The following is a 19,316-nucleotide window of genomic DNA, read 5'->3' as shown; positions in this document are numbered from 1 at the left end:
CAATAGCTGACGAAATAATAGGTCTAAATATAAATGAGACAACTGCAATAAATATTCTTCAAAATACAGAACGAGCCTATCCTAGGATTAAATTTGTAAATACATCAACCCAGGAGATTCGTAANCTATAAACGATTTTAAATTTAAATTGAGTTATGAGACCTGGGATGATATATTTAATGAAAATGATGTAAACAAAATGTTTAATAATTTCCATAATACGTTATTTAAGGATTTTTTATTCGTGCTTCTTAAAGAAGAAAATTATTGTAAACAAGAAAGAGAATAGTTGGATGACTAGAGGAATAAAAATTTCACTTAATCATAAGCGTGAGCTATATTTGAATATTAAATATAATAATGATCAGGCATTAAAAGATTTCTATAAACGTTATTGTAAAATTCTATCAAGAGTTATTAAGGAGGCTAAGAAATATCAATACAATAAAAAGATATTAACCTCCAGCAATAGGATCAAAACTATATGGAATATTGTTAAAACAGAAACAGGTAGAAAAACAAAAAAAGAAGGAATATCATTAATAAATCATAACGGTCTGCAAATAGATGATCAGCACATAATATCAAGTATTTTTAATAAATATTTTTCGTCAATAGCAGACGAAATAATAGGTCTAAATATAAATGAGACAACTGCCATAAATAGTCTTCAAAATACAGAACGAGCCTATCCTAGGATTAAATTTGTAAATACATCAACCCAGGAGATTCGTAAGATTATAAAATCATTAAAAACAAAAAATTCCCATGGGTACGATGAAATTTCAGTTAAAATTTTGAAATGGAGTTCCCCGTATATAGTCTCCCCACTAACTTATATATGTAATAAATGCCTTGAAAAAGGTATTTTTCCATCCAGATTAAAATACTCAAATGTGAAACCTATTTATAAATCAGGAGATAAACTAAATATAGCAAACTTCAGACCACTATCTTTGTTAATATCCTTTTCTAAAGTTGTTGAGAAAGTTATCTACTTAAGAATTCACCAACATGTGGTTCAAAATCAAATACTGGCAAAGGAGCAATATGGTTTCAGAAGTGAATCTTCTATTGATAAAGCAGCTTATAATTAACACATGATATATTAACTGCTTTTAATAATAAACAGATTGTGGGAGGTATCTTCTGTGATTTAAAGAAGGCCTTTGATGTACTAAATCATAAAATCCTGTTGAATAAACTTGAATACTATGGCATTGTAGGGAAATTCAATGTCCTGATCAAATCTTACCTTACAGAGAGATACCAGAGGGTGATAATTCAAAATAATTCTAGAAATAGTTACTCTGAATGGGAGATAGTCAAGCATGGATCTATCTTGGGCCCTGTATTTTTTCTTTTATTTATTAACGACCTGCCTTTGACGGTTTCTAAAAATAATACATTAGTGCTGTATGCTGATGATACTAGTATGATTGTAACTGGTTCTAATCCTGTACACTTTTTGATGGAGATAACTACNTTGATGACTTAAATAAGTGGTTTAGGAGTAATCTGATTTATTTAAATTTTGACAAAACACATCTTTTACAATTTCGGACTAAAACAGTCAGAAGCTTGATTTAAACATTACTTTTGCAGATAAGCATATCACTGATCTTACTAATATCAAGTTTCTAGGATTGATTATTGATGAAAAGTTGTCATGGAAGGGGCACATTGAACATGTTTTAAAAAAGTTAAGTTCCGCTTGTTATGCTATCAGGATTGTCACGCCCCTCATGACGGAGAATACTCTAAGAATGATATATTTTGCGTATGTTCATTCATTATTATCTTATGGTATTTTATTATGGGGTAATTCACCACATAGTCTTTGTGTTTTTAAGATGCAAAAACGAATACTCCGTATTATGACTAAGACTAGATGTAGAGACTCTTGTAGACAACCTTTTAAAAATTGGGAAATTTTACCATTTTATTCTCAATATATATTTTCTTTGATGATATTTGTTGTGAGAAATAAGCATCTTTATAAAACTAATCAAGAAATTCATGGTCTAAATACTAGGCACAATACTGACCTTCATTTTCCATCTGCTAGATTAACAATATATAATGAAGGGACATATGCTATTGGAATGAGGATATTTAACCATCTTCCTATAAATATAAAATCATTATCATATAAAATTGAAATGTTTAAACCAGCATTAAACAGATATCTTTGCTCGTGGTCATTTTATTCATTAGAGGAGTATTTTAATCAAAATAATTTGTAAATACTGATTGGATGTAAATGGGATTAACTGTATGTTATATTTTTTAATTATGTTTATCACTTAGTACTATGTGATGTTGTTTTATGATTAATGTTTAATGATTGTGACGTGTGAACTTGGAGTAGTAAGAAGTAAAAGGATGTATTTCTAACAGTGTATGAATCTATGTTGTTGTGATATGGCTTGATTTAATGTTACACCATGTATCTTTTTATGTTTTGTATGAGATTGTATAAATTTGACTAGCTCTATATCCTATGGGTGCTAAAGCCCCTGTACAGGATTTGTGGAGTTATTTAATAACAATAAACAATATAAAAATTATTCATGATCTTAAAGGTTTGTGTAGGTAGCATAAGTGGACAGCTCTGATGTATGTTTGGATCTATTGGAAGCACCTAAATACCTTACATGAATCCTCCTTATATCCATATTATTCTTTTTATGTGAAAGCTTCAGTGGTACTGCACACACGTTTTATAACTTATTCGACATCCTCCAGTCATTTTTTATCAACTCCAGACCCATGGAATGTAATATGTATGTGTGTAACTATCTATACTCCAACTTGTCCCACACCCTGCTCTCTAGGTTCAATTGGCTGTCAACATTTGAACTTTGTCATTAATGCATCAATATGACAGCTATGAGAGGTATAAGGAGTGGTAAAATATAAATGATACTTTGTCACTTTAATAGATGTTGTTAGCTCTTCTGTGAGTGTGTGTGTGTGGGGGGGGGGGCAATTAAATATGATAACTACATAAACCTACTACTGAAGTCAAGGTTTATTTCCTGTTGCTAAACCTAACACACTGTCTGAACAAACCCAACATCCTAACCTGTCACTGAACTTGAGTTTCATGTAAGGTTACTTGGCGTAAGAGAGGCCACTGCTTCCTTCTCATTTTCTTAAGTTAATACATACATATATCAACAGATGGCAGAGTTTTCACTATAGGCCAATTTCTTACACACAACTATCAATTAAAACCTCAAACTTTGATTATACTAAAAAAAATACAATCTCACAAATTCCAAAACTAGTATTACAAGATTCTGGATAACTTACTGAGGATCTCCGGGTCTGTCTATAGGAACCTTTACATCAGAATGTACAACACTGTCAGTACACTGTGATGTCCCATCTGAAACATTGCTGCCTTCAGCAGAAACCAACTGTAAAAACAAGAAATGTTAATAGAATTCCTTCATTTCGAATTTCATAATTAATACTATAATGAATCCCAGATACTGCCACACCCAATGAGCACAATTAGTATCTCTCCTGTACTTACCCATGAAACTACTCTTCCATTGAAACACGGTAAATGAGCATCATCATCAATAATCTCTTCTTTCACAACACTGAAAATTGACAACAGAGCAAATGTAAAGCATTAACGCAATTAATTGTTAATAGAGCTACAATTATTGCCCTGCTCAATTCGGCACCCTGATGTTTGATGTCTAATGTCAACAAACCATTTTGTGTTGGGTAAAGCATTATAATACGTCAAATTGTACAAACATTAACCTTCACTGGGATTTAATAAAATGAAATTGATCTACTTCACATCATACTATCATGACCGTAAGGTCGTGAAACCGCCTTCGCAAATAAACAGAAATGTTAAAGTACTTACCCAAAATCATCATCCATTGACTTAAAGAAGAACTTGTAGTTTGGTCGATTAAGAACATTCTTGAAATCTGCCAATGTAACGCGCTCGGGCGCAATAGTCAGTTTAACTAAATAAGGAGTTTCTTCATCATCTATATGATATATAATTTTTGTCTCTTCCATAGCAAAAAGGCCGAGTCAACAACTGAATCCCGTCATGAAGTCTTCAATATGGCAGCCATGAATCAATGAACAACTTAAAACAACAACAACAAAATGTTGACATAAATTTAGGAAATTAAACTTCGATCACGCTCACACATTGCTCGAGAATAAATCTCTCTGTAAATTTAGTAAGTAATGTGTCCATCTAAATATCTTTGTAATGTATGTCAACTGAATGTTCGTCAAAGTAACAATTAATTCGGATTTTGTAGTAGTGGAAAAAAAAAATGTACGCTCTTGATTGGTTAGTGTAAGTTGAGCGTAGTCAAGTATTAGTTGTAGAAAGATATCAAATACTATTTACTTTAATTTTAGATATAAATGGAAACATTCTGCTTATAAATCAGTAGTTAAAATCATATTAGGTCATAGTTAAGGTCAGTTTGTTATTTTATTTCAACTGGCTATTGTATACATTAATAATATTTTGTCACATGAAGTGTCTTTCCAATAAGATGTTTGATATTTAGCATTGGCATGAAATCATTAATTGGGCAACGGTAGTTTGTTGATACTCTTTGGTGGTGCCAGCTGACAAACAGCTGTCTGCGTTTACACGTGGCAAAGGTTAGTAATAAAAATACGTACGCATATATGCATTTTAATTTTTCTGCAAAAAAAATATATTTTATATGTTAAAACCGAGACTGCATTTTAAGATTTGAGGTTCATATGGCAGTGACTATGAAGTTTACTGCCTTCTGGTGTGTAACACCGTGATGTCTGGTAGATGCTAATCAACGTTTTGGAGGAACCTGCTGCCTCCATTCCCGAAGATGGGGGTAGAACAATTCAGCGAAACGTTGGTAACCGTTTACAAGACTATGCAGCGTCATATTCCAACAGTAAACATTCTAAACTGAAGAGTACCGTCTTCTGGGAAGTGTTGTCATGTAGTGTGGTTAAGGTTTACCCAGCGTTTCTGAGGAACATCCGGTCCCCTTGATCAGGGTCGAAGGTTTGCTGAGCAAGCAAACAAGCACATATCTTGGAGAGTTATGTAAACTCTTTGTGGATTATGACAATATAAAATTAAGTTAATATTACAGCCAGAAAGGCAATCTGTGGTAACATAGAGCCTTGTATTAAATCACCGTATTTTCCTCATATTTTTTACTTTAAACATAGCGTTTGCTGAACACAACACTTTACTGTTCACAGCTCAAGTAATGAATGGTTTGAAGGAAGGATGGTTCAGTGAGCTGAGCTCTTTATGGCCTGGAATAAGCCTCTCCTTGCAAGTGAATGAAGTTTTACATTCAGAAAAATCAGACTATCAGGACATTTTGGTACTGCAAACGTAAGAATATTGGTGAACATAATTATTAGGTGTAAATTATTTTAAAGTTAATGTATGACAGACCTTTGGCTGTTAGAATCTAACAAAGGGATTGATTTCACAGATATTATTTGTCAGTAGTTTTCAAATGAAATGAGTGAAGTCATTGCAAAGCCAACAGTTCCTTAACTGGTCAAGAAATTACTTGCCTCTTATGGAACCCAAATGTTCATCATCACATTCATAAGGGTCTCTCATTAGAACCTACCTCAGCCAGATAAATCTGAGTTCATATCCTCACACCACTCTTCTTTAAGATTATTGTTTTTATTTATGCCCAAGTCTGCCAAGCATTATGCCATGTTTACCAATCATAATTTTTTACTAACTTCCTGTCTCCTATACATTCTTTGTGCCCTGTCCACCTTATCCTACTTGATGTATCACCATAATATCTGATAAAAAGGTAAAATTGTGAAGCTCCCCATTATTTGTTTCTGTGCATCCCCTTATTACTTCCTCTTCCTTCAGCCCTGTCCCCAAACACTGTCAGTCTTTCATCTTCTGTGAAGATGGGAGACCACATTTCACATCCATATAAAAAGGGTAAAAAAATCATAAAGTATATCACAAAAACAGAAACAAGACATAATTTTTGCACATTAATAAGATATTTTAATTTATATAAGGAAACTTGTATGAAAATAATGACTCAACTGATCCCTGGACAGATCTCTGCATGCTCTTTGTAATGTATATTTCATCTTCACTGTTTGCATCCTGTTGTGTATCATGATTGGTGGTATTTGGCTGTCAACATACAATAAAAATAAACCATTCAAACTGCTCACATTGGTTTTATTTTATAGTTACTACATGTTTCAATCCACATTTGGGACCATCTTCAGGCAGGCTCATTAAATACATTTCTTGTTACTGAACTGTATATATTTCATAATGAGTGTATGAAAATATACGTATGCAAATATTCCTAAGATAAATGGTGATATTGTCCCTGTGCTTCATTAATTACTATGCCATAAAGACATATGGGGAGTGGAGGTATAGCTCCACCATTCTTGACTATGGCATTAGATGCGGGTGAGTGGTCAGCTTCACACCCTGCCCATCTTACAACGTAGGAAATTTCCCGAGTACCCGCTGGTTACAAGGTTTGGTGGGCCCCAGAGCTGGCCTGGATGCTGTGGAGAAGAGAGAAACCTTGCCCTTGCTGGAAATCAAACCTCGGTCATCCAGCCTGCAGCCCATTGCTGTACCAACTGAGCTATTCCAGCTTCTGGATACTTGTACCAACTCCATACTAACACAGCTGATTGCTCAGTAAGACATCACTGCATACTGTCACTGTGAAAGCTTAAAACCTCACAGTTAAATTCATAAGTGTTTAATTTTCTCACTTATCATACATGTTTCCCTTCAGAAAATTATTTTTTAAAACTTAAATATGTAAATTGTGATTGAATTTTCTTTATTGGGATTCAATTCATAACAGATGTGAATATTTCTAAAAGAAAACATTCCACACAAAGCAAATGAAACCCTTTAAATATCCACACTAAAACTAATGAAAAACAAAACCAAAATTGGAACCAAAGTGCTGTCATAAAAATTTATTATATTCATACCCTGCTAATTATAATGTTGCTGTAGAGAAGTTCTGCATTTTTCCTTGATTTTTGTGCTGATGCCACTGGTATTCTTATTCTACTTGAGAAAGAAACATTTGGTAGAAAATAATAAACAAGTTTAATTGAAGATTAAATTATGTTTTTCTTTATCTGAGTGTGCAAGACTATTTGTTGCAGAAAATCACATGGCCGAGCACTGATTTTGGATGGAATTATTCAGTGCACTGAGTCAGATGAGTTTGCCTATCAGGAAATGATCTCTTTCCTGCCTCTCTGTAGTCATCCCTCACCAAAGAAGGTAACTAAGACTGCCAGAATCTCCACTGAAACCAGATATATATTAGATAGTTACTACAGTGAAATCCCCAATAATGTTCCTGAGTTTAAAGTTCTTTTCCATTGATCTCCAAAGATACTTTAAATGTGAGCCTCCTGCATGGGTTGCCACCTTTCATACTCAGCTGTGGCAGTAATGTTGTAGACTAAAAGTTACTGGTACCCTTGCTGTATCTGTCTTCCCTGATTAAAATGTAATACTCCCACTCTAACCAGCTCTGATAGCATGGAGTGGAACTTTATAAGATGTGGATTTTCTATACTTCATTAAGCGTTACCATGTATGTTTACATTTTATTTAAATAAAAGTGAAAAAAGAATGTTAGGGATTAAGCTTGGCACAGTGAACTGACTGAAGATACCAGGTGCAGAAATTACTGGATCATGTGGCTTCAGAATGTAGACAAGTGTAGTTTGTAAGGCCAAAGTTTCAATGATTTTGTTGCTGTTGTCATTAGGTTCTCTGTACTGGACATAGAAGTTTGTGAGTTTTTATATGAATGGTATGCAGTATGGAATCACCCTAGGAAGTGTCAGAAAAAATACAGTGAAAGTTTTCCAAGCTTTGACTTCCACATAGAAACACTATTTGAAATCTTATTAGTAAAGTAAGAACAACTGGCACACTAACAGACAGGAAACCAAAATGTCAGTGTCAAACATTAACAAGAAAAGTTGGAAAATATTAGAGCTCTGTTTGAACATTTGCCTCATTAGCCTCTTACGGCCTTGTACTAGAAAATGGGAATATGATAAGGAGACCTTGAGAATCACAACCAGTTTATTGAAACTATGACATGTCCATATCATATTTGTCATTCTTTGCAGCCATGCGACCAGCAATGTCTATAATGGTGTCTTCAGTCAGTTTACTATGGTAAACTTGACGCTGAAGGAATATATTATCAGAAGAGACTTTGTTCTGTTTGAGTGAGCACATGAACAAAACAGACATTGGCCATCCCCAGAATAAAGTTCCACTTTATAATGTAAAAGTCTGTGTCGTTTTATCCTGAGTGCAAGGAGGATTGTAGATCCTGTGTTCTATTCAGGTGGCATTAATTCTAAGAGACATACTGTAATGGGCCAGTAATCTTCACCCTATGATACCACTAAACATTATGACTAAGCAGGCAAGGTTTCAGCTCATTTAAGGGCATCATAGTAGAAAACCTGTTCCCCAACATGGTCACAAGATGTCCTTTGTACCATAATGCTGATCTCACCTTCACAGAGTACATTGTTTTTACAGATATGTTCTGCCAACCAAGTAATGATGGTATAACAATTGCATTTCAACTACAGGATAGTCCATCCAAAAGTCTTTATCTTCAGGCATAACCTTCACCAGTAGACCAGTAGTCTGTTACAGAATAGGATGTGTTTATATCCCTGTCTCAGTCAATATGACATTCAATTAAAAGGAGGTGTCATAGGGTTTAATTCTAGCAATGGTTTACATCATTGGAGGCATCTGTTTACATACAACATTACAAAATACAGTGAATTTGTACCCATGTTCATAGTAGAAGTTCAAATATGCCTCTCTCTGGCCAAGTATAAGCACAAAAATAAGAATTAACACATTACATCTCAAACCAGTGAAGGCATAAAGCATTGAAATTTCCCATTAATAATGCTTTTAGAACATGAAAACCTTTTAATTTGAGAACCATACTTTGACATCATTTTAAAGAGCACATGCACTGCAACTGCATTGTTGAAATAAACTCTAGAATTCTTAGAAAAATTTCTCTATAAAATTAAATTTTTTATAATTCAAATTAATGGAAATGTGTAACATATCTTGCATATTATATGCTGTTATACACAAATATTATATTTTTATGACTCTCTGTTGGGGGCATGCGGTAATGTTCCTCAGTTTAAAGTTCTTTTCCATTGATCTCCAAAGATACTTTAAATGCGAGGTTGAGGCACAATGCTACAAGCCGGAAGGTCATGGGTTCAAGTCCTGATGAGGTCATTGAATTTTTTTCAATTAACCTAATCCTTCTGGCCGCACTATGGCCCTGGGGTCGACTCAGCCTCCAACAGAAATAAGTACCAGGAATTAATTAAATAATTTTCCTGAAAAGTAAAGCACAGTCGGCGGGTAAGGCTGACAACCTTACCGCCAACTTTGAGCTGATTGTCTAGATAATGTGGGACCCTCAATGTGTCTCAACCCTATGGGCCTTCACAGCCTGTTACAGGGATAGCTTTACTTTTTTTTTATATGACTGTTACAGTCTTCCTAGAACTATGGAGTTGTGTTGCCAGATTTTCAATTTCAAAACAAGGTGACATATCACTGCTTGGCAGGGGGACTAACTCTCTGCTGGTAGAATTGTAGAGATTTATCAGTAATGATATCAGAGTCCACCAATGGCTGAATGAGCACAATCCAGTTCACATACTTGCAATGTAATACAGGAAGAGTTGGTTTAATATTGTCATCTCATCCTTTCAGTATTTCAATGGACAGCCTCTCCAGAGATTCCAGCCACAAAATTCTGCATGCATTTCTTGCTTCCTCCTTTCAGGCTATCTGATACTGCAACAATAGTGTCATGATATAATGAAGTATAGATTTAGTTCCCATATGAATTAATTTATGTTCAGGTGCTGATAGTAGGTGGTGGTGATGGAGGAGTGGCACGGGAGGTGGCTAAGCATCCTGATGTGGAAAGTATTGTGCAAGTAGAGATTGATTCTCATGTCCTTGATGTATCTAAGAAGTTTCTACCGTTTATGGGTGCGGGACTCACCAATCCCAAGCTTACTCTTCATGTTGGTGATGGATTTCGGTTCATGGCACAACATCGACACGAGTTTGATGTCATTATCACAGATTCATCTGATCCTGTAGGTATGTATATAATTTATCACGTACTTGAGTGTGTGTGTGTGTGTGTTGCACGCAGTAAAACCTGTATTTCATGAAGCTCTTCCTAACAATGAATTCTAGCCTGTGGTCCAGTTGGAGTAGGTGGTCTGATGTGTCTGTTCCTGAAGCGAAGTTGTTTTAAGTTCTAATTATATGTGTGGGCTTAATCCCATTACTCAACATGAAAGACTACTGGTCTAGTGAGAGGAAGACACAGATACAACTTTTGGAGATGTAATGCCCAGAGATCACTTTTTACAGATAACTAGGATGATGAATGTGGGGAAATGATACCACAAAAGTAATCAGGCCATCACAAGAACAGAGAAAGTATATGATGTGACAGAACAAATAGAGAAACAGGTTCAGAAACTTTTTTTACCAGGTAAAAACATTGCTATAGATGAATCAACAGTTGGGTTAAAGTACAAAATATTTTTCAAAATTTATAATAAAAAACCAACAAAGTGAGGCATCAGATTATTTGTATTAGCTGAAAGTGACACTGGTTATGTTCACAGTATAATTCCAAACTACGGAAAACTTACAGGTGATGAGTGTAACTTGCCATACTCTGAAAAACCGTTAAAGAATAATTCTTTCCTTGATGGGCAGACTAGAACTCAGTGTGTCTCATATTGAAGACTAAAACCTGTTCACTGATTAATATTTTAACAGTGTTGAGTTGGTCCAACAACTTGACCAACTTTTGGGCAAAACTTGTCACCTAGTGGCTTGGTACACATTTAAAAGCCCATGACATCCTGGCTGTGGAAATTTTTCATAATGCGCAGACCAGAAACGGTTAATACAGATACATACACACAAATGTTTGAACCCAAGAGATTCCTACTCTACAAAGACATAAAACTGAAGGTTATAAAGTTAGCATGTAAGGTCGGTAGACAGCACAGGGAGTAATGATAATTGACAGCTTCAGCCACGTGAAGTCAGAAACTAAGTTGCATTTTTGCTGTGTTTCAGGACCAGCTGTGTGTCTGTTCCAGCAGAGTTATTTTGAGTCCATGCGTGAAGCTCTGAAACCTGGCGGAATTGTTTGCTCTCAGGCTGGAACAGTGTGGGCTAACATAGATATTGTAGCACAGACATTTCAGCACTGTCATCAGACATTCAGGAAAGCATCATTTGCCTATGCTGCTGTTCCAACATATCCCACAGGACAGATTGGATTTGTGCTTGGAAGTCTCAGTCCGGTAAGGATTTTAACATGACTGGAACTCACACTTGCATATTGCAAAGTATTATTTAATGGGAAATCCTCTCTATAATAGTGAGGTTTTTATAGGCTATCATTTTTTATGCCACTTGAAATGTGTATTCAAATTAAGACAAACCAAAGTCACATGGGTTTTTTTAAGGGGAGGATAAGAACATACCAGTAACAGAATCTTAAAAAGATTGTCATACTTCAATTTTGTAAAGATCTTAACAAGATGTGGGTCCAACTTGTCAAGAGTTCTGTCTATTATTAGTACTCAACATGTAAGATTTAATAAGACATTCATTATAAACTGTTAAAACAAATTAACTGCAGATATTCTGACTCAAAAACAGTTCACTTAAATAGACACAGAACAGATAATTGAATGATTATATCACTGGCAACAACTAACACTTTTTATCCTTTTTACTGTAATCAAAAAACAAAATTCTCAATCTCTCCACTTCATTGCCACGACTGAATGTAATGTTTATTGTAACGTAGTGGATAATTACTGATAAGGACAACCCTTTTCAGTTAGTATACAAACAAAATTTGGAACAGTCCATAACTGCATATTATGCTGATGGTTTTGATACCAGGCAATATTACAATTATGACATTCATTAACACCTGTCATACAACATTCTTTGAAACATGACAGAAAAAACGATTCACTAGTACTTAAAATTCTATAGTGTGGATAAATTACCTCATGTTCGTATTCTTCTCTTAGAAATTATTGTATGAATATCAAAATATTATGTAATGTGGAATTTTGTGATTTGTGTAGGTGATCTTATACTGTTAGGGTAGTGAACTTAGCCTGACTACCAGCACTTGAAAATGTTTAGAAACTGCACTGAAGTCTCCATTCTGTCTGCTTAACCTTGTAACTGAACCTGTCGACATCTCTTCAGCAGTGTATTTTCTTTCAGACAGTTCGTACTAGAATATTTTAGAATTCATAGTTAAAAATATATAGATATTTTGCAATGTACATACCATCACTCATTAAAACACCCCAGTTAAACTCCATCCACCAGCACTGTGCTACAAGGCATTTAAATCCCCCCTTCCTGTACAATAAAGTTTAACTGTATTATATCACGAGTTATCATACAAAGTCTGGTATAAACTTGCTATCAGGTGTAGTACAAGAAGTACAGTAGTATAATAGGCTATTTTTTAATTATGCTGCTGGAATCCCAGGGTATGCCGTCCAAGTTGAAAAAGATACATGTACAAAAATCTTTCCTTTAACCCTTCAGCGCGGTTTGCCGTACACGGTATGCCAAGCTGTAAGCTTAATTTCGAAGGCCCATAAATATGGAACAAACCATGCGAGCATGATGATTGCATTGGGCTGTTGTGAAAAGCATGTGCTCTCTGTTCGTATAAACATAACATTCAATTTCCTGCAGCTCTGCCAGTCAGTGTAAAAATAAACGCGTGACCTCACAGTGGTATCAGTGAGTGACTATGATATCAACATACCACAAAGATGATATGCAAAGCAAACAAACAAGAAACAAAGCTGGTGGCTGTTTGTGATTACAACAGAAACATGCTAGGAGTGGATCTGAAGGATCAAATGCTACAGCCCTACTTGCTTGAACAAAAGAAGAGTACTAAGTGGTATCAGAAGTTATTCAAGAGGCTACTCAATGCAGCAATACATAACGCAATGGTCATATATCAGTGTCTCCCGAATAACAAAACCATGGACACACTAAAGTTCAGACTTTCACTAGCATAAGATCTCGTGGAAAAACACGGTTTTGGTGTTCCTCATCCTGTATATGGCCGTCCGTCAGTTGAGCCGCCGCCTAAAGGACTCACAGAATGACATTTCCTGGAGCATATTCCGGCTACAGGAAAAAAGATGTGTGGTGTGTGCAAAACATGGTAAAAGGAAAGAATCTATTTATTGGTGTAGTGAATGTGAGGCAGGGTTGTGTTTAGATGGATGGAAGAAATACAATACAAAACTCAACTTCTAATCCACTTGCTTCCATCACTCAGATACAGGGCGCTCATATTATAAGGTAAGATTATAAAACCATCTTTTAAGATGATTTCAATGAAAAATTCATAATTATATCTCATATAGTTCAACAGTTATGATACATAATATAATTTAGAGCAAAATTTAAATGGGCAATTAAAAAATACTACTGCAGGAGGCCCCACAACAGCGATATTTAAATGCCCGCGCTGAAGGGTTAAAACAAAATGATTAAGACCAGTCAAGAAACCAGAATGTAGATTTAGACAGTAGTTTATTTGTATGTTGCTTTAAAACTAGACAAGGCAGATGAGGATCTTAATTGCATCATGTGTCATGGAATAACTTCAGTTCAAGTCAGCTAGGAAAACATTTTGACAGTTGTATTCACAGAAAACACCTTCACAATTTTCTGAGCAAAAAACAAATACAAGAACCTTGTATGTAATCTGAGAAGTTGGATTATCTCATGTTTCATGATCCTCTGTCCATGGTGTCACCTCATAATCACTCTCAATTTCTGAGTGGGCTTTTATTGCACGATTTTCGCCATCAGATATTTTAAATGTCTTTTTCATTTCCCCCTCTGCATACTATATTACTAGCTATTTTAACCCTGATTATTAATCCTAATAATAAGATTTATACATTATTAAATTCATTGCATATGATCTTTATTTTTTTATTTCACAGGAAACCAATTTTAAGGAACCACTACGGATATTCTCAGAGACAGAATTAGATTCATTTAATATGAATTACTACTCTGCTGAAGTGCACAGAGCTGCATTTATCCTGCCTCGATTTGCCAGAAAGGCTCTTGATGAGATTGTCAGTAATGTTACCGATGAGGCGAACACTGGTGACCGCTAAGCAATTACAGTATTAATATTCTGTGGGGAATATATATATCTGTCTTTTCATACTGTGAACAATTCTGTAATCCTTATGCAGAGAAGGAGTACCCTGACAATAATTTAGTGCAGGCATGTCCAACTTCAAACAGGTTGTGATCGACTTTTTAGTGTCAGAACTGCCAGTGATCTACCACCCCTTCCTATCGTCGTACCTTGCTTTAAGCAAAAATATTGGTAAAAATAACATGTCACATGATGTTTGTTGTAAAAGCAACATACATTGAAAGTACAGACTTACCTTGTTCGTTAAGAACAGAAAAACAGGAATGACTAATACATATTTTCCCTTCAAAATCTGAATATAATCATATTATAATACAAGTGAATTTACATGCTTTTCACGTATAATTTCCTTATAGGCCTGATCGACCAAAAATTGTCCTGCTATTGACTGGTCGATCACGATCAACACGTTGGACATGCCTGATTTAGTGCAATCCGAACTCTTTTCACAACCAGAATGATTGATTGGTTTAGTTTCCTCAGCTACTGAGTTGGACCAGACTGAATATGTAAACTGTCCATTCCTTAATAGAGTCGGGCAAAAATATCTTTTAAATTTTATTTCATGTCATTCTGTAGCTTGAATTTATTGTAGCTTGTAATTTTGTAACACGTATGGATGATAACTTTACAGGTTAAAGCCTTCCAGATGCTGTGGTCAATTTTTAATGTTGTTAAGCAGTGAGAAAAACATATTATTGTTATTGAATTTGAAGTATCTCTCTTAAATGAGAAGCACTGATTTAATAAAAATACCATGACAAAGAATATGGTATACTATAATTTTTACATAAACCAGAGTGTTTAGTTATTATAGTGGGGGAGCAGGTATGAAGGCAGGTTGAGATTCCATCACAGAGACAGATGAATGTTGCAGTATTTCAGCACTTGCTTCACTCAGAAACAACTCGTTCATTTAACCATGACAAAGACTGTATTATATAGCTCACTCACTCACTCATGGAGCTGAGCCCTTCTTGAAAGCCGCCAACTGTGCAGCTACTCAAGAACTTCTCAGCATTTTGTGGAACCCAAAGGTTCATTACCATGTTCAGAAGAGCCCTCCACTGGTCCCTATCCTGAGCCAGATCCATTCCATCCTATCTCTCTAAGATCTGCTTTAATTTTGTTCACCCCCCTATGCCTTGGTCTTCCTAGTGGTCTCTTTCCTTCTGGTTTTCCCACCAATATTCTATATGCATTCCTCTTCTCCATTTGTGCTACATGCCCTGCCTATCTCATCCTCCTTTACTTGATCATTCTAATTATACTTGGAGAAGAGTACAATTTATGAAAATATATAGCTCATTGCTAAAAAAATTTTTATAAACATTTTCAATACTACAAGTATCTGAGCATTCATTCTGTATCATAAACTACTGGAGTACTTTGGGTTTCCTAGTGAGAGAATCACCTGTAGTACATTGGATAGCTATGTCAGATAACTGCGCCATCATTTTAATAGCATCATGGATGACTAAACACCATAAGCACCAAAGCTACTGTCATTTTAGTGAAGGCCGCTAAGTATGAATTCATTCATTAAAAACTGCCAAAATCACTTTCAGAAGTGCTGTTTCAAAAGGACAACAAAAACTTGAATGAGTCACTGTTTTAGGCTGACAATGATCCTTACTGGTGGAATGAGTTATAATTTTATGATCTGATTTCCTTGCAGTGCTTTTATGCTTTGTTATATAAGGCAGTTACAAATAAAACATGAAATCCAAACCAACCAGACTAGAAACATGGGACTGGGACCACTGTCTCTCTGAAATTATATTCTACATAAACAAGATTTTTTTTATCTGGATTACAGATGTACTAATGTTTTAAGCTAAGAAACAAACTAGGTTGCCTTTGTGAAAAGTATATGTTTATGCAAGACAAAATTATAATAGCTGTAAAACAAAGACCACTAGTGGTACTAGAAACATGGCGTTTGCTCTTGCATAATCACAAAATATCTGCTGAATCACTGACAGTGTGTCTCGTCACACAATATTTTTGTTCCCTTATAGCAGCCCATTAGACATTGGCAATATTCCACTGCTAGCTCATTACAAATACCCCTGAAACACTGAACTGATATAAATCCTGGAATACTGCATTCTAGCAGCACCTCTTACTGAAAGATGCTGACTGAAAAGAACAGCAAGAGAGGGAACACATGACATCCCTTGCCGTGGTGCATTCTTTGCAACCTGTCATTTTATATGCTTCAAACTCTAGGATTATTATAAGAAATACTCAGATGGTGCTAATGTTTATGCAACTGCTCCAAAATCAGCTAACATAGCTTATTTCCGTTGTAACAGAACTACTCAATTATCATGTAAGATCTAAGAGTACACAGTCGATATTTCTCCAGATATGATCTGATCAGAAAATTGTTGACAGTACTGTATTTATGTGCCCATAGGTCATGCTTTATATTCCTTATATCTAGTTTGAAAGTAGGCATGCAATTTATACAGAGGTTTGGCTATTCTTATTTATGAAACTCCGTAAGAACATGGCATATGCCCATTTCCAGTGCAATTTATATACAGTAGAACTTGGTTATAACGTCATCAAAGGGACCTAAAAATAGTGTCGTTATAAACGAATGTCGTTGTAACCGAAATGGGCACTTCCACAGTAGCCTTATGTTAGTCACGTAAAAATCTACCAAAAACCGAGTTAAAATGTTGCATTTTTTAGTGAAATACGTAGTTAAGTACAGACTAACGTAACATTAACGTGGAATTGCCCAAATGTGTAATATCAAAGACATATTACAGCGCTTTTCACTGACAATACACACAATATTTCACGAATAACTTTAACTTTCTCTTCAATGCTTAAAACTTTCCTTTTCATTGCCATGTTTTCGCTACTGCACTTCTCTGGGTTTAGGCAGGAACACTATAGGGTAAGTAGACAATGTGAGGCCCTGTTAGACGAGATTATAGGAAAGGAATGCAGTTAACAACCTGCCGCGTCCTCTTGCACTATTCACGCAGTCCCACCCCACACCCTTGTTTTCGCATAAAACCCACGCTCCTCTTGCAGCGCGCGGTCGTATTCTTCCAGGACAGTCACGTCAGCAAGTAGAGAAAGTGAGGGCAGGCAGACACATCGAACTTTCCCACGATATCAGAGAAATTCAGGAATGAAAATGACGTTACATACAAGGTTAATGCATTTGTGCATGTTGTACTAAGCAAGGTATAAAAACAGTTGCTTTATGAGGAATTAGTTCGTACCATTGAATATTTGATGCAATAGACAAAGTGTCGCAGAAACCGATGTTGCTATAACCAAGTTTTACTGTCTATATAAAGCCCATTAGTTCATAGGACTGTGGTACACAGCATTATGCAACACAGATGTATGATGTAGCATACTATAATGAATGCACTAAGAAATACAAAAAATAAATTTCATTTCAGATTAATTCCAGATAAAATTCAAGGATATTTATACAAAAGGTTTGTTTCCTGTTTCAAGGTACATGTATCTGGATGCTGCACCACCTGGGTCCTTAAGGGTTGGGGGGGGGGAGCAGCACACCATTTAATGTCTCAATGTATAAAAAGTAGTTTGCTGAATTTAAGATTTGTTTTAATTTAGAATGATATAAAAAGCACTTTGGTGGATAACTAATTTGTTTCTTTCTATGCCATAAAAAGCTCTTTCAGAATCTGCAGAGAAATTTCTTAGGTTACAAGAAGTTCACAGAGGGCATTGCCTCACAGGCCCTAGTCTTAGTGCATTTTTTTATCAAAGTCCCTTCCACTTACTTGTGGTGCTCAATGGACACTATGCATGCCTTTGCACATCTGTTCTACTGCAGCTTGTGCCGGGTAGTCTGGGTTCATTGCTTCACAGAATTCTGTGTGTATTCACAACTCCCGTTTATTCTGAACATCCATTACTGTCCCTCCAGCTGCAGATAATTGATAGTTTGGCTACACTACAAAGAAAGAACTTGCTGGCATTTTAGGTTTCATGTGCATTTTGTCTGTACGAGTATAAGACTAAATAAGGTTTTGTAACTGTGTATTACACACACACATACACACATGGAGGATTTTTACTCGCTTGATGCGTTCACAGCAACCAATGCACTACCTTCTGCAAGGCACATACAAATTTTGCCGATGAATCAGCTGATCTTTGGAATGAAGGGAAATAATTAACTTGTAGACCACTTCACAGCAAGCAGTGTGGTTCATGTGTGGGAGTTTAAGATTTGTCAGCAGTAGGCAGCAATTATCAGCTCCATTAGCCACTTGTTCTCAGTTTTGCTTAGTAAGCAGTGTGGCATGACATGGTGTGGTATACTTTAGAGCAACGTGTATTTCTGTATGACAGCTATGTGAAATATGGATCTCCTAGAAAGTGTTGGCGAAAATTTTGATATAAATTTCATGATGAAATAATTCCCAGGAAACAAAAACAATTCACAGTTTGGTGAATAAACTTAGAACAGGACTCTTAACAGACAAGAAATAAAAACATAAGCACTGAGTGCTTATTGAGAAGTTTCATGACAGAGGCCAGACTGTACACCTAGAAAATCACTGAAATGTCAAAATATAGTATAGGAATGGCAACACAACTACTGAAGCCATCCAGTGAAAGTTGGTGTGCTATAAGTGCAAGAAGGTACAACATTCCTGTGTTTTTTAATGAAACAGTCAACTTCAGAAAAATATCTACATATAGAGAGGATGGCATTTTCAACACCTCCTGTGATTTTTTAATTCTAACTATTTCATTCCAAATGGTATCAACCACCAGGCATGCTCACTCATCAGCAAAATTCGCATGCGCCTCACAGCTGACCATCCTTCGGTCACTATGAAGCACAGAGCTGTGAACTTAACAAATGAGTAAAAATCCTCCATATATATATATATATATATTTTG

The 19,316-nt window shown here is 35.6% G+C and overlaps 2 protein-coding genes across 5 annotated transcripts in view; one reads left to right on the top strand and one right to left on the bottom strand.

Annotated features, from left to right (window-relative positions):
- Positions 1-4,284, bottom strand: part of LOC111865377 (segment polarity protein dishevelled homolog DVL-3) — a 70,082-nt gene extending 65,798 nt beyond the window's left edge. For both annotated transcript variants that reach the window (XM_023853349.2, XM_023853351.2), the window contains exons 1-3: positions 3,893-4,284; positions 3,545-3,614; positions 3,319-3,425 (exon numbers count right to left, since the gene is read on the bottom strand). In XM_023853349.2, coding sequence (XP_023709117.1) covers positions 3,319-3,425; positions 3,545-3,614; positions 3,893-4,053 — 338 coding nt within the window. In that variant the 5' untranslated portion in view covers positions 4,054-4,284. The remainder of the gene's footprint in view (positions 1-3,318; positions 3,426-3,544; positions 3,615-3,892) is intronic.
- A 139-nt stretch (positions 4,285-4,423) lies between these two features.
- LOC111865379 (spermidine synthase) lies at positions 4,424-14,520 on the top strand. 3 transcript variants are annotated; one of them, XM_023853356.2, is made up of 6 exons: positions 4,424-4,662; positions 5,257-5,395; positions 7,201-7,321; positions 9,985-10,231; positions 11,234-11,463; positions 14,173-14,520. In XM_023853356.2, exons 2-6 carry the CDS (start codon positions 5,265-5,267, stop codon positions 14,350-14,352), a joined length of 909 nt encoding a protein of 302 aa, XP_023709124.1. In that variant the 5' UTR covers positions 4,424-4,662; positions 5,257-5,264; the 3' UTR covers positions 14,353-14,520. The 3 variants fall into 3 exon arrangements, with proteins under 3 accessions (XP_023709124.1, XP_033607691.1, XP_023709122.1); XM_033751800.1 differs by lacking the exon at positions 4,424-4,662 and adding an exon at positions 4,811-4,901; XM_023853354.2 differs by lacking the exon at positions 4,424-4,662 and adding an exon at positions 6,517-6,715 and having other exon boundaries at positions 5,261-5,395.
- Positions 14,521-19,316: the final 4,796 nt, after the last annotated feature.

This window comes from Cryptotermes secundus, unplaced genomic scaffold, assembly GCF_002891405.2.
Source record: "Cryptotermes secundus unplaced genomic scaffold, Csec_1.0 scaffold254, whole genome shotgun sequence".
Lineage (NCBI taxonomy): Eukaryota > Metazoa > Arthropoda > Insecta > Blattodea > Kalotermitidae > Cryptotermes > Cryptotermes secundus.
This window is presented reverse-complemented; position numbering and strand designations above follow the sequence as displayed.